Genomic DNA, 27,468 nt, shown 5'->3' on the forward strand with positions numbered 1-27,468 from the left:
TAATAATAATAATAATAATAATACATCAGATCACAAAGGAAGATGTTATATCATATGATTCTTTACTTAAGGAAAAGAAAAGATTACAAATAATTTTCAGGCTTCTAGAGAAATTTAGTTAAACCAAAGCAACAAAATTATAAACAAAAATTGTATAACTAAGGATTTTATAAAAATTCTTAAAAACATTAATTAGCCTTTCTTCTTTCCTGGCAATGTAGGGGATCGTATAATTTTTGAATTATCGATACGTATTACTGAATTTTACTTTGATGAAATACAAAATATTTGTGACATTTTAGTTAATGAATCCTTTCCTCAAATATTTTCCTATGTTTGTTTTCAATTATTATTAAGAACAAAAATTCGGTATGAGGTTGCGTTTACAGAAGCTATCAGAATAAAATCAGTATTTTCCGTTATTGTGTCTTGTAGAACAATTATGCTATTGCGTCATCCTCCATCCTGTTATTATCATTCCAACAGACAAGGTGTCGTTCATATTTCCTGTGGTACTACATTCTTGTCATTCCGAAAACAATAAAGTAATCAATATGATGTTACAATTCCAAGATAAATCTACACATTATGTTTATCACGTGCATTGTCAACTTGTAAGTCACGCATGGTAGATGCAGAAATGCATCCGGAAACAACGTAATATCCGGTAAAGAAGGTTCTAGAAAAAACTAGAATGTTCTAGAGTCACTCAACTTCCTGGAATTCTTATGTCATTTGTTTCGAGAGTTCGATATGCTGATTGGTTCCTGGTGAAACACCTTGTATGTAATTGGCTGAAGAATGCAATTTAAAGCCCACTGATGGTTACACCCTTATTAGTCGTCAAGACATTCTCTTAGTGTTCAGCTCGAGGAGAGGATTTGCAGGTAAAATACAATTCTTTTTCCTTAATTGTTTCTCAAAGTGATTGTAGCTACTCTTCAGCGTAATAATTTGTACAGTATGTGAATAATTGTTTTTTGAGTGGGTTTAACTAATACTTTAAAAATTTGAGAAGCTTAATTAGAAAAAAATAGAAATATGATAGCCTGTGGATCATTTCCAAACATAGTGTGCTTTTAAATACATTTATTTCTTTATTTTTTGTAAATAAAACGTATATGATATTAATTAGGCATTTTATACAACGTAAACTGACAATTAATGCTATTGAAAGCCTGCAACACTTTGGTTTCCCTTCACCTGCTGCAAACTTGCAACATGAGGAAGTATTCTAATCTATCGAAAAAAGCATGATTCAGAATCATTTAGTGGTAGTGTAAGCGAATTCCCAAAAGAAGGAAGGTATTCCAATATATTAATCCAGTGTATTAAAAAATATATAGATTCAATTCATGACGTATGAAATGACAGAATTCTGATATCACGAACGGAATCAAAATGCCGAATTTTTTTTCACGTGTTCTGCGTGGTTGCATAGTTAGAGGAGGACTGAATGTTGTAGGTATAATGAATGCAAATAAAATCTTTAGTTTAGTGTCTATGTGCCAGATTATGCCCTGTTGCCTATTGGAGACATGTGGTTCTTGAAAGATAGTAATCGTGAAAGAGTTGATTTATCAATACTAAGCATATGGGAAGACGCGGGAGTACTATAGAAAACTCACGATGCTATCTGTCACAAATTCACTCATCCCGGGATCGAAAGTAAGAGTGCAGCAGAGCTATCCCTGTAGCAGAGCTATTCCTGTAGCACTTAGTCACAGTTCCCCTTTCCCCAGTAGCAAACAAAACCTTTTTGACAACACATTGGAGGCAAACAAAAACGGCCATGTAGTCAAAACTTCCAAAACGGCTTAACAAGAAAAAACCTCGGAAAGCACTGAAACATGAATAGTCGAAGCAAGTAATGACGTGAGGACAATACTACAGAAGTGTGGTACCAGGCAGACCGAAGAAGAAAATAATGTTGACTGTCGAGGTACAAAAATTAAGTGTCTAAAATGAGTGTACTCTGCTCTACGCTATCATGGTGATAGATCAATAGTCCAACCCGCTTCAATTCCTTCTTGATACGTCCGTGACTTGTATTATGAAGTCAATTGTCACCCCTGTTTCTTTTTTCCATCTCATAGTTATGTTTTTATGTCAAAGAAAACGGTTGATAAGTGAATGATTAAAAGAATTTGTGGATCGAAATTATGGAGGAAATAGGAGAAGTTTGAGACAACCTACGAACACAATTTTGTCTACCATAGCTGGCTAACAAACTTGCAATGGGTAACAATACGTAATATGGGAATACGAATGTAGGAAAGCCTATGCATCAGGTAAATTATATGTGCAGGGGGATGAAAGAACTCACGTTACGAATGAAGAGTGCGGTAAGGAAGAGAGGAAAGAATTAGCATGTCACTTGTTTCTATCCCTGTACATATGACAATTTGAAATAAAGAAGGCTTTTCTCTAGGAGCTCTTTGCTGTATAAGTCGCCTGGAATGGTGAAACATGAGTAATACTGCTAGAACTTTCCATTTTAAGGCTGTCCCTTTGCAGTAAATATTTCTTACAGAGTGTGATTTCTAGTGACGTTAACATGTTATAGTGGGCACTTTTTCAGACAGTTTACGAGAAAGATATAGTGACAGCTTGCCAATAGTCCCCTGTTAACTTGGTAATGTCGCACACCTCCGAAACTCTGTTATCTTCTTCTTTTTGTTTTATCTCCTTTTCCCTCGTTTATATGGGGTCGGTATTCCCGTCTTTAATTATTCTCCTCCACTCTATTCCCCCTAGGAGTATTTTATTTTCCATCCCCTCTATTTCAGATCATTTTATAACTTATCTTTCCATTTCATTTTGGATCTTCTTTTCTTCCTTTTGCCTGATACTTGCAGCTTTCCAATTCTTTTTCGCATATAGTCGTTTTTTCTTCGTTCTACGTCCAAGGAATCTCACCCTCTATTATTGAAACTTTTTACTCAAGAGTTCCACCATAACAATGCTTCTCATATAATCATTCCTTATTCTATTCTTCCTCTTCACACAACATGCATTTCCGTCAAAAGAATAGTAAAGGTAACAAGGGTAATGTCCTCACAAACATCCTTCAAGTGGCGAATAATATCGACACCTTCTACACAACATGTAGACCAAAAAAAAAAAAAAAAAAAAAAAAAAATGAAACCTCTGCAATGAAATTTGAGATCAGTATGAAAACAGGCTTTTCTTCACAAATAAGTTTATTCAAAATGAACATGGAAATTTGAAATTTTGCACATTTAATCATTACAGTCTAAAGTTAATTCATATATGATTAGTATTAATCTATCATTATTAGTATAAAGGTATGGCCAACGACACGCAACTTTTGTCATTATCATGTAAGCGGAGTACTTTTCCCTTATAAATTAGAATTCTGAGAAATCTAAACAATACCACTGTAAAAGCCCTTTCCTATGTACTTCTGAACTTTTTCTTTTCAGGTACACAAGATGAAATTCCACGTTGCTGCATTTCTTGCCATCAGCATTTCAATCTGGTAAGATAATAAGTACTCTTACAATTGAAATGTGTTTCTATATATTTAGGGTCCCTTTAAAGTTAAAGAAGTAGCAAGGGTTTAGAGACATGACATGTGATCTTCATCTGCAACCAAATTAAGACTTCATTTTTTGTTATGTTCTGATGTGCTTATCACAAGCATAATGTCTTCAGGAACATTTCTCTTGATTTCAATAATGTATATATACTTATCAATGGAAATATGAGTACGACTACTCATGCCTTTAAAAAAAAGTGCAATTTAGCATGTCAATATCGCTTTGCAGAACAGCTTTGATATGTCGGGGAATGGAGTCATGGAGCTCTTAAATGACAGAGAGTGGCATATTACACCATTCTGCGAGCAGTGTATCTCTCAGTTACGTGAGAGAGAATGGAGACCGAAATCTTTGCCAGATTCGTATCTACAAAATACAATTACAGATGTTCATTATACACAGATCCGGGGATTGGACGGGGCAGGGAAGGTATTCAATTTTATCGCAATGTGCCTCAGACCACGTCGCAACAACTCAGCTGTATGAACGACCTGTCATTCAGGTTTTATTCCGACCACTGTTCCTCTTCACAGATACGGTTTTAATGTGACTCTTGAAGACCATCATCAGCTTGGACACTTCAACAATGGGAATCTATGAACTCTAGGAGAGATGCATCAGGGGTTTCACAGGAATGTATGTAAAGGGATTGTACGAATTCCCATTTCGTGTAAGTCAATGTTGACTTCGATGTAAATCTGTATGCCTCGTACTATTGAATGCAACGAGAAATCTGTGGCTTCAATATGAAGGTGGAATATAATGGCTCCAAAATGTTCGTCTGCAAATAAACTGTATTGGTTTTAGCTTTTTATCCACTCTGTGCAATGTAAGTTTGACATTATAGGAGTAACCCTCAACAACCGTAAATCCGCGTGAAAAATCTTCTCACATATTCACGTATCCAGTCAGATCAACTTCTGGAACCACGAGGACGATAGAAGATATCCCCCCTTTTTTTTATCACATTCCGACAGTACACATTAGCCTCACTCAGAGTCAATACAAACCTGTCTTCCTGTCCATTGCCTGTCTTCTGAATGGACAGCTTTCTACTTATAGTTCACACAGGTTTCTACTATTCGTCTTCCTCTCCATAATGTATGAGAAACGGGGTCATATACACTGGAGCCTTATGCTTCTTGCGGAGTTATGCAATTGTTGTCGTGGCATAATATTGTAATGTTGTAAATACGCCATTATCAACAACACCAAATTGTATTCCAATATAAAATTTGACATCAGTTTATTATCAACAACTTTTCTTAGAAGATAAACTATGTTGTGTCAAGTTGTACAACTCCTGAAGATAATATTAGCTGCTAGATGAAATAGGAAAGTACTATTAGTAATTTTCAATTACTAAGAGAGAAACGAAATCACATTTATACGGCATTTAATACAAAATTCTATTTTATATTTAATTAATAGGCTACTTCTTTGCTTCCTTCAAAATTCCTACTACGGTCTTCGTGGTCATCAGTATTCTAGTAACAATCTAAATAACTACTTGATCATATAAACCATTCCTCAAACTAAGTACAACTTTATTTTCATACTGGTTTAGTTTCTGTTAGAAAAGGGTAAGAAGATTTAAATATTTTTGTTTAAAATAAACAAAACCTATTGGGACCTTTTAAAAATCTTACACGGTATGCTGGGAAGAAAGGAAGAAGATAAAACTTGATAAAATAGCTGGCTTTAATTACTAAAACTAAATTCACTTCCTTAATACTACTTTGTGTAGCTATCCTGGACACGAACAACTGCTTGAATTCTATCGACTCCACAAGATATAAAGACATAGAACTCGAAATAGTGATGCAGGCAGTTATTATGAGACATCAAAGTTCGAGAGTTGCAGGATCATCTCGCTGCAATGCCAAGGACTTTCTGACATCAATTCAAAGTTGTCAATCAAGTTCAGACAAGATTTTGGCGGCCTCTTCAGTAAGTGAGATCGTTGATACTTCGAAGCCATCCAACGGTGACATTTGCATTATACTTTTTATCTTGCTAAAAGACAAAGTCAAATTATGAGTTCCCCATCAGCTCCATCTCCAGGATGATGCATTTTTGTACTGGTCATACACCTTACTGAACTGTTCGTCAACATCGTCCAAGCCCCCGAACGAGCCATCCTATAACAAAAAAACTGCTTCCACCAAACTTTCAGTATATGGGAGATACACATCACGGCCCTAGAAATGTTCTACGTGTTTTCACCTAGGTCATTACTTCACACCAGACACGAAGCGATTAATTCTTTGTCGAATCTGCCACAGTGAAGTGTTTGTAGAACTAGGTGAAGGCCAGAAGAAACGTTCGATAAGGGATTTTTGAACTTTAAGTGGTCCCTAAAGACTCGTCCTGAGCACTTTGTACATTGTCTCTGTTGTCAGGAAGATTAATCGACGCAGATCAACTCCAGAAATGCTTCGACGGTATTACCAAGGGTTTTCAGGGCAATTTGCTATCAAACGCCTCTGAATGAAATGTATCATTCGCATCGTCTAGCCTGAGTTTGATTTGCGAGTTATGGCGTTTGATAATTACTTATATTTGTCTATATTAATGCTCCCATTTACTTTTCTTGATAATTTTACGGTGTTTTACAACTTCTCTAGCAACTATACAATCCTACTTTCCTTGGTTTTACTGGTTTAATCATTTCTAGAACAAAAAAGTTACTATTAGCAGAAGTCTTTTTTAATCAACGCCAAATATAATTTAGTTCACGTATCGCTGAGAAATAGTTAAAATAACACAATTTTCATATTTTCACTCACAAACGACAGGTAACTCTTACTGTTAGGTTTAAAAAAAATCAGCTTTTTATTCTCAGAATGCTCCTACCACTCCGCTCCCATGAATACTGTACAAGTTTTCTATATTAACTATATTAAGGAAAAATTCGTACTAAATGTAAGATATATTTAATTGATGATATAAATAATCTTTAAAAAGTTATTTGATCGGTTATCTGTAGAATGTTATACTTATTCTCTTATTCAAGATTTATCTCTTCCATAGCAATGTTAAGGAAGGAAAAAATAAAGCAATGGCTCCGTAATGTTTTTCATAATACGTGCAGTACACAGCAAAAAATGAGGTGTTGAAACAACACAAAATGACTACCACTTTAGCGTGTTACTTGTGTGTCAATTCAACACTATCGCCTTCCGAGCATATCAGAAATACCTCCATACTGACTGTGAGTATTTGCATTGTTTTTTATTGTTTGGTATGAGCAAAGCTTTGCGAAATATATTTTGCATTTATGGCAAGTAACTAATAACGTCCTATGTTTTCTGTAATCGGTCACAATAATATTGTTGTAAACCCGTGAATCATCTGACAACAATTACACAAATAGCAGTGTTTCCATCTATTTTCTTAATTCGTTATTCTTGTGTCTTAGTACGTATGAACAGAAGATGGCAGAACTGTTGCCAATGTAACTGTTGTCAGACGATTCACAGGTTTACAACAATATTGTTGTGCCATAATGATTACAGAAAACATAGAACATTATTTGTTACTTTGCCAAATATATTTCGCAAAGCTTTGCTCATATTAAACGATAAATAACAATGCAAATTCTCTCGGATAGTAACGAGTTATTTCTGATATGCTCGGAAGGTGATGTGCTTGGTGCTGGCTTCTCACCAGCTGTGACGTACCACACGTCAAACCGATCCTGGGACTTGCTCGTCAGATTTCGCTGAGCAACAGCTATCAGACTTATCTCAGCCAAGAGTAGCTCGTTGCGACATGTTTAGACTGGGACACTTCCTCACCTAAGCCACTATCCGAATGGGTTGCTTCTACCTGCTTATCATACCTTATTAGCTGTTTTGTGTTTTTTGTGTTCATCATCATGGCTACTGGGCGTCACGCTTCTTCTAATCTTTCCTTGGGCCCCTCCGCTCCGTCTGCATGTGCCGACAAGCGAAGGAGAGCTCTAAACGCACGACACGTAGCGAAGTTCGTCCGAATCAGTCTCAGTCACCTCAACCAAAACGCCATCACACTCTCAGCGAATCATCTACTGCATCTGATTCATTTCATCACATGAACGCTGAAACTTCTTTCACTTCTGTTAAACCAGCTATTTATTCATTTCTTCTTACCAACTACGATCCTCAGTATCTTCATCTCAAGAAGCTGTATCATCGCATTATCAAATACATCCCACCCACGAACATCGCACAAATCATCTACACACAGAAGGCATAATTATTAAAACGCCAGACGACAAATTTGCATCCACCCTTCGCAATACTTATTCCTTTGAAATCTTTGGTAAAAACACTTCTATCTCTAAACTCAACACTCCATCAACCACCGCCACCACGCAAACAACCTGCTTTGTCAGTTGTCATCCGAGGTGTTGACCCGTCCTTTACAGATGAAGAAATCAGTCAGGAACTCCAGCTTGATGGTCATTCTATCATTAATTGTATCCGTATCAAAAACACACAAGGAAACATTTACATGGTCTGTGTTTTAACCAATTCTTACGACACCATAGACTCTCTTCTCTCAAATGGCGCCTTCATCTATCGCAAACGTCATCGTGTCGAGCCTTCTCGTTCTCCTGCTCCACTTCCTATGCGATGTGAAAAGTGCCAAGTGTATAACGATCATCCGACCGGCACATGTCGAAACCAACTTAAATGTGGGTTCTGCGCTGGCCCTCATAGCACCCGCAATTGTTCTAACCTGAAAGATACTCCTAAATGATTCACCTGTAATGAAACTGGACATCCTACTTACAGTTAGAAATGCAAGGCTAAACCTACTGCAATTCCATTCAAGCCAGAATTAACGGTACCATTAAAACCGCATATCACTCAAACAGCTTCTGTTCCTCAAGATCTCTGTCAACCAATCACAATTACCCAATTCTTGTCTTTTCTTACTGTTACTCTACAAAATATTCATCCGCTAATGCGCAACCATATTCTTTGCCAAGTCCAAGCTGCCAGAGTCATACTTAATATCAACTTTACAGCTACTTACTCTTCCCAAACTGTTTACTTTCATTCAGATCCGTTACAAACAGAAGTTTAAGGCTGCCTCCGACAAACATCTGGTTTCTTAACGTCATAATGGAGATTACTTTTCTCTTTTTTAACATTCGTTCTTTACCTCAACATAAAATCTTATTTCAACAGCTCCTCTTTGTAAAACATGTTGCGTGTTTCGTTTTAAACGAGACACATCTTAAGGCCCGCACTTACATACACCTGCCAAATTGTACTATGCTTCGGCACGATAACTTGATACCAGCGAGGAGGACAAGTGGTGGGTTCGCCATACGATTTTCACCATCTCTTCCTTTTCGCCGTACTATTCTTCCCATAAATCCACTACCCGAATATCTAGTTACTACTTTATATTTCAAACAGCTCAACATCACTGTTGCGAGCATCTACATCTGTCCTGGACATCCTCTTCCTTATCCGTTTATTCAGTACATTTCAGATAACTATCGTACTTACATCATTCTAGCTGATCTGAATTTTCACAGTCGCACAACTCGCCAGCAGCAGGATTTCCGCAATTACTTTATAACGCATACTTCAGGCCACTTTCTTCCGATACCTAAGCCTACAAGACCTTGTAGTAATACAACACCAGATGTTGTTCTCACTTCTCTCAACCTCCAGACTCGGTGCAACCTAGATGTCTTGGATCCTCTCGGCAGTGACCATGTGCCAATCCTTCTGACCATTACAACCCTACGTTCTGCTTCTCGCGCTACTCCCCCACCCCCACGATCTTATCTTCTGTTCGAAAAAGCAAACTGGAACAGTTACCGCACCTTCCTTCAATATCAATTAGAAAATGTCCCGGAACCCGAAACAGAAGATGACCTTTATGTCGCATTAGATACTATTACAGCTTCCATCCACACTGCCTCTGCCCAAAATATTTCGCTTCGCACCACTCATGCTCACAAACCAGCTCTTCCTCCTCAGTATCTTACACTTATCAAACGTTACCGGGCATATTATCGAGACTTCACTGACACTGGTAACCTTGAGTCTCTCCGTCTCCACCGCCAGTGTCAACGCACTGTTCACAACTACCTTGTTGCTTATAAACGTCGTCGTTGGATCGCTAGCTGCAATGATCTTTCCACCAACACCCATCCTACCAGGTACTGGAAGCGATTCCACCAACTCACTGGCCGATCATCTCGTACAACGTACCCTCTCTTAGCTGGACACGAAGCTCTCGCTGACGATACTACTAAAGCAAACGCCTTTGCTGATTATCTGCCAGGCATTTTTACTCCTCTTGCATCTGATCCTCAATAGGCCGCCATCCAGCAGAAAATCTCAATCTTTCTTCACCCGATCTTCAACCCAATTCCAACTACCACTTACCTGCAAATAGTTATCTTCTGCTCCTATTACGGTCGAAGATATCCGCAGTACAGTCACCAGAAAACGTCAGTCGGCTTCAGGCGCTGATCGTATTTCTTACCGTCATATCAAAGAGACTCCCTATGTTCTCCATTTACTTGCAGTTATTTACACATTTATTTTGCGCACAGCCTACATTCCGACTCACTGGAAATCATCGATCACTCTAATGTTTCCCAAACCAAACAAAACCCCACATGCTGTCTCCTCTTATCGGCCTATTCAGCTCGCTCTTGTGTTCAGCAAAATTCTCAAACGCACCCTTGTCACACGTCTACATCGTCATCTTTCCGCTCATAATCTTCTTCCTCTTCCGCAAGCAGGCTTTCGACATTCTTATTGTATCAATGATCAGTTTCTGCGCCTTACCAGCCATATCACAATGCAGTTCAACACATCCAAACCATCCTGCCTTGTCTTATTCGATTTGGAAAAACCTTTTGATAAGGTGTGGCATCTTGGTCTTGTGTACAAACTCTTCTCTTACCGCCTTCCTCTGTGTTAAATCCGTTTCATCTTCCACTTTCTTTCTTGCCGCCTTAGTTATATATCTATCAACAACCACCTCTCACACTCTATATTTCTGTATTCTGGTGTCCCTCAAGGTTTCTCACTATCTCCGGTGTTATATCTGTTGTATGTGGCCGACTTTCCTATTTTGCCTACAAATATCAGTTTATATCAATTTACAGATGACACAGCCTTTCTCGCCATAGCCAACACTATCCAAGATATAAATCGAACTCTGCAGATTGCTATTCTCATGGTGCAAACACTGGCGACTGACCCTAAATGCTGCTAAAACACAAACCATCATCTCTCTTCCTCCAAACAAACGCTCTCGCGTGTATCGCAACCCTGCTAACTTAGATGTTCATGTCGACAACGTTCCTCTTCAGCCTCAAAACACCGTCATTTATTTAGTGATAGTTTTTGACAGACATCTTAAATGGACTGCTTATCTCAAATCCATCTGCACCAAAGCCTATAATCGCCTCAACCTTTTACGCCGTATCACTGTTACTACCTGGGGATTGAACATTAACACCCTCTTAACCACCTACAAAGTTTTTCTCAGCCCAGTTCTCACCTTCGGTTTTACAGTCTGGATAGCAACAGCTCCCTCATTTTATACCAGACTTCAAATTCTTGAACGACATGCTCTCCGTTTAACTTTCCGTATCCGCCTTCCCAGCCCAACTCATGAACTCTACGATCGCACCCTATTTCCGCACATACTCTATCACCTTGAAACCCTACACCTCCGCTACATTTCAACTCGCTTTCAAACTCATCATCCCCTACTTCTCTCTCTTTGCTTTACACCCGACCGATGTCCTTCTCCGTCATACCCCTCTTTCGCTCCTCTTTACCCTGTACCACTTCTCCTTACCACCTGACAGTCCTGACCAACTTTTCATCACAGACTACATCACTGACACGGCATCACCTTGCATTATTCCATCTTATGCACAGTAGTCCTCTTGTTTAACTGGGCTTCCCCTGTCTCCATCAGATCCGAAGTTGCCCCCAGATCAGAAGATAACACAAATCTGTCTTGCTAACAAAACTCGTTGCAGTGACGTCTTGTGCACCTCACTACCATTCATTCCCATCCATCTTCAACTATGATTATGGTTAACGGCCATAATGTCCAACCCTTCTCATATTATATGATATACTACTCTGTTGATCAGTAAATGCCCCATTATATTTATGATGATGTAAAATAAAATGTTGAAATAAAGTTTAATAAATCTACCAGTACTCATCCACACTTTTCTAATCCCCATCATTCCTTTACTCCACTTCCCGATATAAAGGGCGGTACCCTTTGGGCGGGAGCTAGTCGTCCACGATTAAAAAAAAAAAGCTTGGTGCTGAATTAACACACAAGTAACACGCTAAAGTGGTAGACATTTTGTGTTGTTTTAACACATCACTTTTTACAGGGTACAAAGTTTTTAAAATCATACACGATCTTTATTTCATTTAAATACCTGCTTCAAGGTTTTTGCATTCTTCTGAATTTGTTTCCACTTTTGGGCCTTGATGCAAACATTAGGCCAATTTCATTTTACTTCATTTCTTTGTTCATGGAGTTAAAAGTTCAGAAACTCAGCATCAAAGCTGTATATAATGTCTATCTGATTTAAATGGAATTCGGTTGTTTGGACTGAGGGGAGCTCTGGGGTATTTTCGATTCAGGAATTCAGACCTAAGACCTCTCGATTGCTAGGCGAGGACTGTGACCACTTACCTATGGTAGTTCTGAATAAAGTTATTCTGAATTTACTATTGTTTTCCGTTTTTAGTGGCGGTCTACTGAACAACGAAGACCTTGAAGAGCCTGAAAACAAGTGTCTGTGCGGTGTCTTCAATGCCAGCGCCATCGACAACAACGTAGGAGATCAGAAGCCATATTTTGTGGCTCCAGTGGACGCCGATGTCAATTGTGAAAAGCAAAACCACCTTAAATGCACCAAGAAATGTATTAATGTGGTAAGTACAATTATTCATTTTGCATATGACACTTTTACGCCCTAAGAGAATGACTTTCAGGATTCTTTATATCTCTCTAAATAACAAAATCAATAAACTATTTAAGCGTTGGGCCTTCACAGCAGTAGTAATTATTGTTACAAAGAAGTATAAACAAAACTGCCAACGGATTTATAATATTTTGTATAACAATATCACCGCTTGTCAAATAAGAAAACATACAAAAGACGGTGAATTATGTAGTTGAGGCGTGTGGGAAAACAACGGGACAAATGCCATTTTTGGTAGTGCTTGTCCCGTTGATCAGTAGCACGTAGCATGACAAAATATTTTGCAGGATTATTTCTCCAGATAACTCATCATTTGTAAACAATTTCATAACAATTTCTTAAGGATAATTCACAAATAGGGTGTCGTGTGAGTAGTGTAAATAAAAAAAAACGTTCGTATTATTTCAGAAATGTACGTTTCTTTAGAAAAAAAAACATTGCATCTTTTTTTTTAAATGTTTTTTCAAAGTCATTTGTAATGCATCTTACGTCTATTTAAGTATGAAATATTTTTATGTAGGTGCAATCACCGTAAAATACAACAAAAATTAAACGCTAGATACCGTACTGATATGCTACAAATATTTTACAATTTATATGAACACCATACCTACTAACAATTCGGGTTTCAGCAGTTTTCATCAATATCAACTAAGAAATAAAAGTAGAAATGAAATTCTGTTTTGTCGTGAAAGCAGGCCTTTAATAAGTACGAAAATAATGTCACGAACAGTATAAAATTCAAATAACTTGGCTAAAGGTAAAAACTAATACTAATTTGCCTAGTAGTATTTTTCTAAATATCATATATAAATAATTTGTGGACTAGATATACTGTATATGATATGTAGAGCCGGCTCTACCATATGTGCAACACGTGCATTTGCATGGAGCGGCAAGTTTGGAGGGTCCGGCAAAATCTGTCATAAGTATATTATTTAAATTAAATATTTCTTGTTGGAAACAGAAAATGATGGTAGTCACATTTACTAAGCTGACCTTGTATTTGAATACTACATTTCTAAATTATGTTTAAGTCGCATTAGTTTAAGGTCACATGGACAATGCTAAAGCAAATGGTCAAATAAATCCAAGCACATTTGCTTGATTGTTGTCAAATGCAAATGAAAATATAAAATCCACAAAATAAGATTATTCATGACATTGTACAATTTTCTTCTTTTTCTATTGTATAGCAAATACATACGTTAATGCACTTTTGCCCTAGATCTTAAATAAAATAAACAACATAAATACAAGTTATCGTTGTAATAATCTGTTTTCTAAACTGAGAAAAGATGAAAGGAAGAAAATTTTTCAGTTACTTCAAGATGTCTATATCTTCGTTTAACGAACTGTATAATAGCATGAAGTGTGCATTTCATCAGAGTAACACCAAAATTAGAAGATTTCAATATCAAATATGTGTACACTTTTCTTCACTGCAACTGAGTTCACGCTCACGTGTGAAGGGCTCTCAGAAGACTGCGTGTTATTTTCTTCCCCGCCAGCAGCCCGCTCGTGGCGGCCACTGGCGGGGTGATCATAGTAGCTCAGAGCCGCGGCTCACTTGCACCGAAGCGCATGTGTGAAGGCGTACGTTTAAGACAATATAAAGCAATTTTATTAAGTCTTTTTTCTATCTTTGTATATACAATTTCAAACAGAAATATAATTTGATAGTTTATGTAATTGAATAATGTAAAGAACTTTTCGTTATGTTATAAATGCAAAACTTGATTTGTGTATTTTTGAATTCGGGAGTGTAAAATGTTACTTATAGTGTAAAATGTTAACAGGTGATGGTGTTTGTTATGAATGAAGCCTTTATGTTTAGATAGAAACTATTAATGTCCTCCTTGCTGGTCTAGTGACTAACGCGCGTGTCTTTGGTGCCCTGAGCCCAGGGTTCAATTTCTGATAGAAAGCCATTGAAAATGGAATGCATTACGATGGTTCGGATTCCACCTTAAACTATATACTCACTTTCTCGGTGCTGTGACAAGGGACGCTAAACTTCTACAAAGAAATTGCTAATAAAATGTATTAATCTAAATTAACAAAATATTTACAAAATGGATGTACTCGTTGTTGTTTATAATATTTAAAATTAGGCATGGCTTTAAAACAACAACAAAAAAAGTAGCTGACATTATAAGTGCACAAAGGAATAAATGTATTATTGTAAGCAATTTATTATAAGCTACAAAGTAGGGGAAATGTGAAAAAGAATTGTTAAAATAGAAATCTCATTTTGGAGCCGTTATTGGTGAATCATTAAAGTATTTAATTTATTAGAAATTTTCGGAGGTCACGACCTAGATTTCCGACCTAGATTGGCGATAGGAACTATATTCCCTTCTGTCTTCGATTTCATTATGATTATTCACTTCCGTATTTATTCCTCGTACTATCAATTGATTTCCAAGACCTCTAATGGACGATTTTTTTTATTATCAGAAATCAATGTTAATTTTTTCTCATTCACTATGATAGCTAACAACTTGGAACTTTTCATCAATGTTTGGCATACAATGGGTTATGTTGCGGTATATATATTTGTCTGCCTTGGCGACAGTATTATCATCCAATTCCCACAAATTATTCGAAACAAGGAAAACAAATTTTCGACATAATTTTAGACATTTTCCTTTATGATTTAATTATCATGTGCATCAGAGCATCGACCAACAAATTAACAACAAGAAAAAAAGAAAAGTGCAGGGAAATAGAAGAAACTAGTACCTATCGTGGTAACTGTTTGTTTGTGTGGTCAACAAAATCTATCCTTGTGATGAACTAAACACTGGGTCGAATTGAGTTGTCAAATCCAAAACAGAATGACGACAATCTCAAGATTCTACTGCGATACACGTAAATTCTGCAGACACAGTATTTGAAGAACATTTAAAAAAATAGCCCCAAAACATCATGTACACTAGAGCTAAAGTGCAGAATGACTTAATAGGTTTAGATATTTCATACAGTCTAAAATTGAGGAGAAAGTAAAGCAAAGCCAATATTTCAGTATTCTCGCTGATGAAATAGAGGACGTTCTTCAAGCAGAATAGTTCTCTCTGTGTGTATGAAATAGAAATTTCGATGAATGCGTGCTTAAAGAAAACAATTTATGTTTTATGCTTTTATATGATGTGACCGGAAAGGGCTTATCAAAAGTGATAGAACAAAGTATCAATAGTCTCTGGTAAGACATGAATAATTTAAGGGGACAAGGCTAAGACGGCGTTGAGTCATGAGTAGGGAGCATAGCAATTCTATCTCGCCATTTTCAGTGTCTTTGCTTGTGTTATGTAAGTTACTGAATGTAACAGTCACAGTTTGGAAACCGGCTGCAGAAAAATGACATTAACTTAGTGAATGCTTTCAGTTAAATCAACCTTGTGAAAAAATCTTCGCAAGCTATAAGAGGAAACTCAGCATTAGAATTTCAAAATATATTTGAAGATCTTATCGACACTGCTTCCGAACTAGAAGTTGAAATATTTATTCCACGAGTGAACAAATTTCAAACACACAGACCTAACATTTCTACTTCAAATCCGGAGATTTACTACATGGTTTCAACTTTCATTCCATTCGTTGACGATTTAATTTCTGCGCTAGAAGACCGATTCCTACACTATAAGGAAATCATGTAATACTGTAGTTTTTCATCCCCTATTTGTGTGATGGTTTACGGATAGAGTGAACATGGGACCTCCACACAGAGTCATAAGGGCGTATATGCTCTACGATTTGAAACTGGGGTCAAAAGCCGCTGCAACGGAGTGGAAGATATGCCAGGCCTTTGGTGAGGGTGTCGTGACTGCGCGGACAAATGCAGCGGTGGTTTAACAAGTTTAAGAAAGGTGACGAAACACTCGAAGGCGCACCACCTACCGGAATACCAACACATGTCGAAAATGAAGATCTTCAAGTAGCAATTGAGGAACTGGGACTACAATTCAGTGTGAATAGAGAAACCATTCGGCAGCATCTCCATTAACTTGGGAAGCACTACAAGCTGGGTCGATGGGTCCCACATGATTTGACTCCGGGTCAGAAGACAACGCGAGCAGATACCTCTGTTTCTTTGCTGTCTCGTCTGAGGAAGGAGCCATATCTTTACAAGATGTTGAAATGTGATGAGAAGTGGGTCTTGTACGAAGCTCCACAGCGTCGTTATCATTGGTTAGCATCCCATGAACTGGTTCTAAAACAGCCGAAACCAGCACTGCACTAGAAGAAAGTCATTTGTGTTTGGTGGATTGCTCGCGGAATCGTGCATCAGGCACTGCTACCAGCTGGTCAGAGCATAAATGCAACTACGTACTGTCAGCAGTTGAGCCGTGTTCAAGAAAAACTCAAAACTCTGGAGCCAGTACTTTTGAATCGCAAAGGAGTCCTGATGCAGGGCAACGGTACGCTTCACGTGGATAGGATGACCCGGGACACCATTCTACGCCTTGGGTTGGAAACACTATTGCATCCGCCATACTTCCCGGACATTGTCCCGTCCGATTATCATCTGTTCCATTCCTTGGATAATCACTTTATAGGACGCCAGTTCAAATCCCTAGTAGAGGTGCAATGTGCACTTGATGCCTTCTTCGCTTCACGGCCCACCAAGTTCTACCGCGATGGAATCCATGAACGTCGGCCAGGGAGGTAAATAAGGCCCTCGCAGACCACGCATTGCGGGGGCCCCAAGCCATCAGAGGCCCCACTTCATACTGTCTGCGGGCTGGTCCCCAAGCCTTTAGTTACGCCACTGACGTTGGCAGAAGGTCGTCGATGCTGATGGGGACTATTTTTGATTTTCCAGATACGTCTTAGGTGACATATCGATGTTCGAAGATGGTGTCTGGGAAAGCAACAGAACTTACTTTGTTACCTTATAATTTACAAAACTCAGTAGCGAAAAAAAAACCCACTGTGGACCTTTTTAGCTTCCTGCATTTAAAGTCAATAGCTCAAGTGTTGTAGTACTTACATACATGCTGTGCCGGATTTAGAGTGGGGCTTAGGAGGTCTGTAGCCCCGGGCTTACAAGTGGACAATGGCCTCCACTCTGATCGAAGTCAGAGGCCGCAGTGGCTAAGTTGTAGAGCGTTCACCTCTGGTGCTTGGGGTTCCGGGTTCGATTCCAGCCCCCGCCAAGTGAACTTTGTGGTGGACAAAAACCTTGTGCGTGGGGTTTCTCGGGTTTCTCTCGTTTCCTCCCACTTTCTTCATTCCAGCGTTTCATTCATTACTCATCATCACCGTCTACTTGAGCGTAACCGGCATAACCGTGCGACGTAAAACTCAAAGATTTCATTTCATTTTCTGATCGAAGTCTCCAGTCACTGTCTAAACAGAATCATACAAGATACAATCATCATCATGAGATAAAAGATGACCAAAAATATAAAATATATTCTCTTAAGTTTCTTACTGTACTTTAACAGAAATATATTAGGCGATGTCAGCAGGAGCGACATATTTTGTCTAGCCTCGGGCCTCCAAGTAGGCTAATCCAGCCCTGCATACATGTCTGTAGCCCTAAGGGTCGTTTTGTGTAATACTGGCATAGATTAGTCCAGACAATGATCCTCATATAAATCGAAGTGTTCTTCTCCATATCCAGCGAACTTCTCTCTTGGAGTCTTGGTTTTTATATCGAGTTTGTCTTTTTCACGTTTCCTAGGTATGGGAACACGCCGCGAAAGCTAAATGTCAAATTAACACTAGTTATCCATAGTCTAGTAAGGCTAGTTACGGTACAAAATAGACTAGTGTTACTACTAGTAACAGCAGTTGCTTTGTAGTTTAATAAAGACTTCTACAATATTATTGGCTATAATTCGTGATAGAGCCAAAGCTAAAATCTTCTTTTGTCCACTAGCGTGTTTGTTGGCTGATAACAGATCAAAGAACCAAGAGTCTTCTCAGAGGTTCTTTTTATACCTACTTACATGTTAGAGCTTCCTCGTGGCTAAGCAGTTAGCGTACGCGCCTCTGGCGTGGAAGATCCGGGTTCGATTCCCAGTGGTAGCTCATGGGGTTGGGATTCCACGTTAAGCTGTAGATCCACGTCTCATATAGCCTTGCTGCTCAAAGGAACGCTAAACTAAATATTAAATAAAAAGTAATTTATGCCTTGCGTTGCTTAAGTGATTGCATCGATTCCTATACAGTCAATTGGCGTGACTTAGTTCTGCTGTTTCTATATTAATTCTTTACAAGTTAATGGGTAATTGCGCATTAATTCATATTATGAAAACGAATCCATTGAGAAAGAATGTGAAGTTACATTTCCATAGAGTTATGTCTATTGTTAGGCATGGATAGTATCTATCTTTATTTTTAAATTAAAGAAAGTCTAAAACATACATGAAATGCATAATTGAATAAAATAATTTTCTTTTATATCTCTTCCTCACTATTATTTCTGAGAGTAATTGTAATTCAATATACAATATATTATATTAGAAGCATTGTAATGTATTTTTTAACTTCCAGGCCAATGTTTATAAGAGTGTCTCTAATGTCATCATTTGTGGTGCTATCGAAAACACCGAGACAGGACTCAAGGTAAGAATTCTGCGGTATTCTCTCAGATCTATAGGTTTTCCATTTTCCAGGCGACAAATATTATTGTCGTTTCTGGCGTAATGACTATGAGTGGTTTCGGATTCGATTCGTGGTAGAGAAACTTGCATTGTATACAAACCCAGTAGTAGTTGAAATCCAAGTTTAAAAAGTAGAGTAGTTCTCATATAGCCTCGGTGCTGAAGAGAGACATTAACTTTCAACTAACCAATCATCCTCGAGATAACATTGAACAGCCAATTGAAGACGTAAGTGAAGGAAACTACATTTCAAGCTTAATACTTTCCCCTCCTTATAGTGTTATATCGTTCACCCTCAAACAATTTGGTATTGACTGACGTCAGATTAAGATAGCTTCTAACATTTAACTCACCTGATATCTATGTGTTTGTTCTTAAGCTAACTCCCTGTCTACTCTGCAGTAACTTTCATAAAATTGAACCAATTTTAAGTAAATTTGGTATATGGTTTCTTCTAGCTTTGTAAAATACATAAGTTGTTTTGTAATTACCAGCCGTCAAGAAACTGATTGTAAAGTGAGGTAAAATCAATCCGATGTTGCAAGTTCGCATGTATCCAAAATGTGATTGTGAAACAATTATTTGCAATAACCTTTGTAAAAGTTTCTTAAGTTTTACACAATACGGTATAAATTTTAATTAAATACTTTTAATCAGGGATAAAAGTGAGGAGGAACGCCGGAGGATGCCGTTACCCCATCTCTAAAAAATATCTGTGGCGTCCCCCTACTTCCTAAAAAAAATACAATGAGCAAAGATAGACACGGGGAAGGCGTGAAATCATTCGTCCCCCTACCTTTTCAGATTCAGTTTTACTCTTGCTTTTAATCATTCTCATTCCTTGCGGTTGAAATTGGAAAGCATAAAGGAGCAAATAGCAAAGGGGGTAATACCATCACAAACTTGAAAATTTCTCTTATATACATAATATGATAGAAAAGTAATTCTCCAAGATAGCCTTCGTAAAAAAAAAAAAAAAAAAAAAAAAAAAAAAAAGTTGATGCAATACATAATATATTTTGTTTCAGGATTTCCAATAACCCCACTGCTCCTTAGAGTTATAAATTTATTTTACGATAAATGTCACAAAAATTGACCAATTTTTATGAAACATAGCACTTGTTTGTTTAAAACCTAAGACTTAGTCCTATCGTTTTAAGTTGAAATTAGTTGAAGTAAGGAATGAATTCACCTTATCCAAAAATAAAAACCATAATTTCTTGAAACATGGCGTGTTCTTTGTTCGAGACTCCCCAATAAAAGTTGTTATTTAGTGATAAGGCTTGGGGATTGAGCTTCCTTTTTAAGACCTATTTAACGTGGCTTTTGCAAAAGTAAATAAACTTTTATTAAATGTAGCTCTTCCTTATAGACTCACTATTAATTCTTGGTGGTCGGAGTTAGAGTTGATCAAAAAGGAAAGGCAGAGTTTATTCCAATTAAAACAAACATGTTTCACGAGAAACTTCGTAAAATATTTCCTAGTTTTATGAAACATTGTCTGTGCTCAGTGTAAGATTTAGACTTATCTAATTACGTGTGGTTAAGATTACTCGGAAACATGCCATTCGGAGGGAGGGGATAGGTTCATCTTATCTTGAAAGGAAAATGCTTAGTGGTCGCTTTCCAAATTTCATGAAAAATGATATATACTAGGTTTCCTACGAGGGATATCGATTGAGATTGAAATCAATTAGGAGCAAAGAAGTAAGTTAATTCCCTTTTTAAAATATATAGGATCTACATTTTCACAAACTAGATTTTTCTAGTACAGTATGATTTCATTTGGGCTTTCTTATGAGCCTTTTTGTTTACAGTTAACATTAGTAAGAAGCGAAGGATTCAGTCAACTTCCAATATTGTAAACATATTACTGGCATATGATACATGTCTTTGAGAGAAATTCTGTTTTTTTTTTTTTTTTTTTGGTGTGTGTGTGTGTGTGTGTGTGTGTGTATGTACAGCGTCAGTTTCTTTAAAAGTTTAAGAATTACATTCATTGGGTGGAGATTGTAAAGCATGTCCTGTTACTGAAAAGCCATTCTGTAAATAATTTTCATTACACATCAGTTATTTGCACTGATTTTACCACTACTTTAATAACTTCAGCTGCTTATGTACCAGGAGTAACCTTTGGGTTAAGGCGGTCAAAGACACGAAGTATGAATAAGGCCTGATGAAAGCTTCTAACTTTAACAGAAGATAAAGTCAGAGAACATCTAAAGGACATTGCTGTAATAACTGTAACAATATAACAGAACTATAAAACCTCTGAAACAATAACATATAGCCTAAAGTTCCAAGAGTTTTATTAGCAGGGACAGATGATTAATCTACAATACAAATGAGCAAGACAGTAATACATTCATTCATTAATCAAACATTAGTATTTATAAGTCAAGACAGTAGCGTTTATTATTTAGAAAACAAATATCAATGTAATTACTAGGATTAAACATTATATCCAAACGAACAGAAATATATGGATAACCTAGAAACTGACATTTATAATTCATGAAATATTTGTTTATTTTTTCATTAAAATCGTAGAACATCATTTCATTATTATAATTCATTGTCATAAGTATATTTACAATTTGCCATCGCACGTAATATCATCACATTATATTTACAAATTACAGTTGAACCATAGATCTAAAAGCTAAAATATATTTGATACCGATTACGATAATTTATAATGCCTTGTTTTAAAAAATAGGACAACCACTAACTAAAAGTATATCGGACAGTTCAAAAGTTGTTTGTAAGAGATTACTCAAATGCATTTTTTGTCTCATGAAGTTCATTGTGCTAAACTCCAAATTAACTCATGAACATAACATAAATACGCATACAAACATTCATTCTTATTTGGAGTAAAGATAATTTAACATCAAAGACTGACGATCCTAGATTACAGATTTACAGATTGTTCATCATAGTTTGGCATTAAAATCTCAGAACATGAATAGAAAACAAAACAACTGGCGAAAATGAGTTGTAGAGAATAAATTACTATTCACAAGTATCTTTTAGAATATACCTCAATTACTGCATTCATAAAAATATTATGTCCGACGTTCTTAAAATGTAATACTTTAATTTTGTAGCTTGCATCGTCCTTCATTTTAATTTTAAAGTTATACAGAGAAGAAAAAAAAATCATAGACAAGTCCGTACTTGATTCTGTTTCAAATTACTTCAAACAAACACTGCTGCGCATGTCGGTCATCTTGAAACGCCCAAATTCAGTCACTAATAATGGGTTAAAATAAACGCACACAAAATAACACAAAATAAATGAATACATTTAGGTTCAAGAACTTCAGAAATTTTTAAAATTAAATTATTTGCGAGAAAACATAATTTATTTGTGTCTTTTTTCTAATATTAACAAAAATGTTAATGTTAAAACTCTTTGTAAGCCATGACAGAAACGAAATCTATTGGGTCAGAAACTGGTGCGCAACAAGATGAAATTAGTAATGGTTAACACATTGGAAACCTCCAAGTTTAATAAAATCTTCAATTTGATTCTATCTTCTAGTTGACCATACATACATTTTTCTGTCTCTCCGTCTTTTTGTATGACTATTTCACGATGATTTTTGTAAAGTTTGTTCATTCTTAATTGAAACTTTACATTTTTTTTCTTTGAGGATTAGAAAATGTGGAGTTATTACTTGAATTTGAAATCCGCAGAATGTTAGGGAATAAAATCAGCTAGAAGGTGAACATTTAGGTTTTAATGTAGTGTGATAGGAAAACAAATTTCTGCAATAACTTTGGTAAAAAGTAGCCGACTTTGCATTAATATATAACTTTTATCCATAAGAATTCCGAATCGTCATTACTTGGGTTGAAATAGGTTAAAGATAATTAGTAAAAGGGAATAAATTGGACAGAAGCTGGACATTTTCGCATTACATAACGTGATAAGAAAACACATTACCTCACTACTTCTCTAAAGACAATGTCTGATTTCGATTAAAATTTGTGCATACTTGATACTTCCCAATCATCCTCTTTGCTTCAATTCAAATCGTTCATGTCTTGAGGGTGGGAAAATTAGCGTTCTCCTTATTCGATCCCATACATATCATACTCATGCAGATTCACACAGGAAACTTAATAATCATTAATCCATTTCCACTGGATTAAATCATTATCTACTGGATTTTTCTTGCATTTCAATGAGATGTGCATATCATGGGGCAATAATTCGATATACAGAAGTAATCCTGTTATTATTCCTCAAACTGTCTAGTGTACTATAATATAAAATATTATGGACGATTTTAAATCTCTTATTAATTAAAAGAAAAAGATAACTTAAGATTTTATTATAGTTGTATAAAGTAAAAAGTCTCAAAAGAACGTCATAGAAGCTGTACATAAAAATCTCTCGGTTACAGAGACAGCAAAGAGGTATACTTGTAAATATTTTTGGGTTCTGTGACACTCTAAACGAACAATGTGTGTTTTCACTTTATGTAGAAAGAAAAGGAATAAACATTACAAGGTTAACAATCAAGAAAAGTGAAAACATTATAGATAACAAAATACTGTTTCAAAAATCAAAAATAAAAGCTTTTATTGCAGAGGAGGATCTACAAGGTAAAAACTGGGGAGGGGCGGGCAGAACCCAGGATATGACAAGTATATCATGTTTACTGTAAACTTTCAAAAACATATAAATAATAGCTTTCAAAAAACTGGGGGACCTCGTCCCTCCGGCCCGGCCTAGATCCGCCACTGTTTTATTGTAAGAAGGACCAGTAACTGGGAAAATACTATGACGTCAAGTGTAGCAATTGTCAGCCAAGATATTTTTAAGAGTTTCTACGACGTTCTTTTGAGACATTCCTTTATACAATTATTAAGTCTCCCTTTGTATTTTAATTAATAAAAGATTTAAAATCGTACCCAATTATTCAGATTATAATACATTCCCCCAGCTGAAGTGTTACTCCGGAATAACTTCGAAGTATGTATCGTTTATTCAATTACTTTAAAATCGTCCCTAATATTTCAGATTACAATACATTATTCAAAACAGTCAAACAGCAAGAAATCTAAAAAAAAAAAAAAAAAAAAAAAAATCTTAGTAGCATTGGGAATAACAGTAAAGTATGCTCTATCTAATTCCCACAAAACCATTGGCAAGGACAAATGCCACATAGGAAATCTTCAATCAGCACTCAAATTTCTCTCAGGAAATGATCATAAAACAATTGGCGAAGGCCACAGCCACTATCAATCACACACTCTTACACGAGTAGGCGTCAGTCCATGCCATTTCTTATACGGAATCGAACCAAGGTTCCCTATCTAATATTTCCTACATGTCCCCAACAACAGACAACACAGATCGCCTTGCACAGCTGCAAGACATAAGTCATTTAGTTCAATACATTTTTTTTTAAACTAAAAAGTAAAACAAAAGAAAAATCTCTTCCCTTCATATTTTTTCCTAAGTAACAGATTCTTTTAAGTTGTCTAAGCCAACGAAGGGAGCAGTGCGAAGCTTTACAATAACTGTATTATGGTTCTTACAAAACTCTCCAGAAAATCAATGAAAAGCATATCAGATAGCTTGGCGGGAACATTCAAACAGTTGCAAAAACAATCGGCTCAATTATGCATCCAAAACGTAACAAAAACCACAGCCTTTAAAACAAGATATTTAAAAAAAACTAATTTGATAACCAAGTCGCTTAAGTAATGCCAAAAAACACAAGTAACAAAGCAGAGTATCAACCAAAAAAATCTCACATACTTATTGCATCATACCAAGATCCTTTAGTTTTTCTTTTCGTCAAACAGGGGCTATTTTTCTTTTTCTATGCTCATATAGCTAACTTCTGTGCCTCACGCTAACATAAGTTTGACTTTCCTTCAAAAGAAAGAGAAAAAAGCGTTTCTGAAACAATATGAATAGAAATAACAGTGTGTACTTGTAGATACTAATTCTGTACGGATTTAACACAGAATTTCCGTGTCAAATCTAGAAAAAAATAATTACTCGAAACAGCTTCTCTCCATTCCTTAACTACGTTCGGTTCTAATATTATTGATTTCACTCTCACACCGCAGCAGCCTCTCCTGCAGCGGAGGTTCATTCCTGAGACTTCCGCTACTTCACGACGCCCTCAAACGAGAGCACACCAGCCGTCAACATCACTCGCACCATCAAGACTGGTTCAATCCTGGTGACTTCCCAGTCACCACTAGTGCAACTCTCGACTGTGCTCAAGGTTACACAATCTTAGTGATACTAAAACAGACCTTACCTTCTAGTGCTTTAGTAGACATTATAGATAGTGTCTACTATAATTCACATACTAGTGAAATTCACTAATGTCTGTTATTCACATCGAACAAATAACTTCTTTCTTTCAACAAACAATGAACTATCTATGATGTGTGTCACAATAGGGATAAAATTTCATCTATGGCATGAGCATCTACGTCATCAGTGTCAAAATGAGTTCCTTCCACTTTCTTTTTGAGTTTTGGAAACAGGTGAAAGTTAGAGGTGACAATAAAGTGTGTGGGGACCAATTCGTAGCCCCAATCGTGAATTGCTGCCATTGCGATGACTGACTTGTGGCTGGGAACATTGTCTTTTTGGAGAAGCACACCTACTGTTACTTTCCCATATTATACGATTTTGCCAAATATTATACGCAGCTGCCGTAGAAGACCTACATAGTACTCCCCAGCCCTTTGGAAGATAATCCACTATCACTATCCCTTCCGAATCCCAGAAAACTATAGCCATTACTTTTTCGGCTGACTGGCTTCTTTCAGAGGGGTGTTTCCACCATTTGGAACTTTGTTTGGACTCTGGTTGATAATGGTGAACCCAGATCTCATTTATTGTTATGAATCAGTGCGAAAGGCATCTAGATTTGTCCGGAAGAGATGAAGATTGCCCCTTGACATGTTGTGTCTGGTGAGCTTTTGATCAAGTTCCAAAAGCTTTGGCACCTTCGCGAAAACCTTGCTCATTCCGAGATATTGGGTGATAATTCGGTCAACGTTTGCAGTACATACCTGTAAGTCCACTGCCTTAGCAATCTGCCTGTTCATGCGCTTTGTCAACGTTCTCCTCAGTTAGTGCTTCCATGAGCCTTCCTGATCGAGTGTCATCTTCAATGGAGGTTCTCCCCCTCTTAAATTCAGTTGTCTATTCCTGCACTGTGCACTGTGTCACTATCACCTAAAGTAGCAACCACATCCTCGTGGATCTCCTACAGCTTTAAACCTTTCTTGCGGAGATATTCAATAACAGCTCTCGCCTTCAATTTCTCCATTTGGTCATACTTCTGTCTTTCTGGACCTGTAACATCAGAATAAAAGTCGATATTAATAAAAAAAAATGGTATGACATCAAGGTTCAATAAATATGTCCTAAAAATATTACATATCTCGTTGTAATATTTCTTGGTTAAACTTAGAATGTATATAACAACTCGTATATCAAGACACGTGTTCCTTGTTATTAAATCATAAACAATATCCAATTCTAGAAAAGAAATGGAAAATAAAATTATCTAAACATAGACAGTAGATAGACGTCCTAAATACCTGTAGACTGCAGTATTACTTGTTATCTACATTCATATGCAGCTAATAATAGTTCTAAATGTCGAACCCAAAAATTACTTTTATACACGTAAGACACAAATGGCCTTCTAGCTAAATTCTTTTGTTTCCGTATGTAATTATTTGATGGTACGCAAATCACTCTTAGATAAATAACTTCACTGGAGGGGAGAAAGTAGTTCCTAGGAAATTGAGGAAGGCTGTAGGTGCCATGTCGCAGTACAGTAGATCCATGAGATGAGCAAGTTCTCGTGCTATATGTTACCAGTATCTTAAATGCATATTGAAAAACAAATGTATCGTACATCACTTCTAAAAATCTGACTTCAGATTATGAATAATTACTTTTATGTGCAATTAACTAGTAATTAATAACTAATTTTTATTTCTTTTTTTTTTTCAGATGGCCCTATTCCACAATGTGTGCAACACAGGCTGGATGTACACAGGGTTGTCTTCTCCTGAACCCTTGTGCTGCAAAAACTCTCAACCCATACCTTGCCCCAAATAAAGGCTTTTATGTTAAATAAGAGAAGTATTGGAACATTTTAAGATGACGACCCAGGCTTGATTAAGGATTGTTTCTCTTTGTGAACTACTTTAATTTCTCTTCTTCCTAATAAAAGCAAATTAAAAACGTATTTTCATTGTATTTTTCCTTTCAATTTTCTTTAACACAAATCAGTCAATT

General features: G+C 36.7%; 1 protein-coding gene across 1 annotated transcript; it reads left to right on the forward strand.

The window, feature by feature from the left end:
• The first annotated feature begins 758 nt into the window (after window positions 1-758).
• Window positions 759-27,418, forward strand: LOC145686223 (uncharacterized). The gene is made up of 5 exons (XM_081759296.1): window positions 759-887; window positions 3,447-3,502; window positions 12,316-12,502; window positions 19,057-19,128; window positions 27,181-27,418. The coding sequence occupies exons 2-5, from the start codon at window positions 3,456-3,458 to the stop codon at window positions 27,286-27,288; spliced, it is 414 nt and encodes a 137-aa protein (XP_081615422.1). The 5' UTR covers window positions 759-887; window positions 3,447-3,455; the 3' UTR covers window positions 27,289-27,418.
• Window positions 27,419-27,468: the final 50 nt, after the last annotated feature.

Source organism: Thermobia domestica, chromosome 5 (genome assembly GCF_964235325.1).
Source record: "Thermobia domestica chromosome 5, izTheDome1.hap1.1, whole genome shotgun sequence".
In the NCBI taxonomy this organism is placed as follows: Eukaryota; Metazoa; Arthropoda; class Insecta; order Zygentoma; family Lepismatidae; genus Thermobia; species Thermobia domestica.

What these genes read in the sequence shown, in the direction of transcription:
- LOC145686223 (XM_081759296.1), top strand. Translation starts at nt 3,456, where the DNA reads ATGAAATTCCACGTTGCTGCATTTCTTGCCATCAGCATTTCAATCTG. An exon ending in GCCATCAGCATTTCAATCTG is followed by an intron (nt 3,503 to 12,315) that starts GTAAGATAATAA and finishes TTCCGTTTTTAG; the next exon opens with TGGCGGTCTACTGAACAACG. An exon ending in ACACCGAGACAGGACTCAAG is followed by an intron (nt 19,129 to 27,180) that starts GTAAGAATTCTG and finishes TTTTTTTTTCAG; the next exon opens with ATGGCCCTATTCCACAATGT.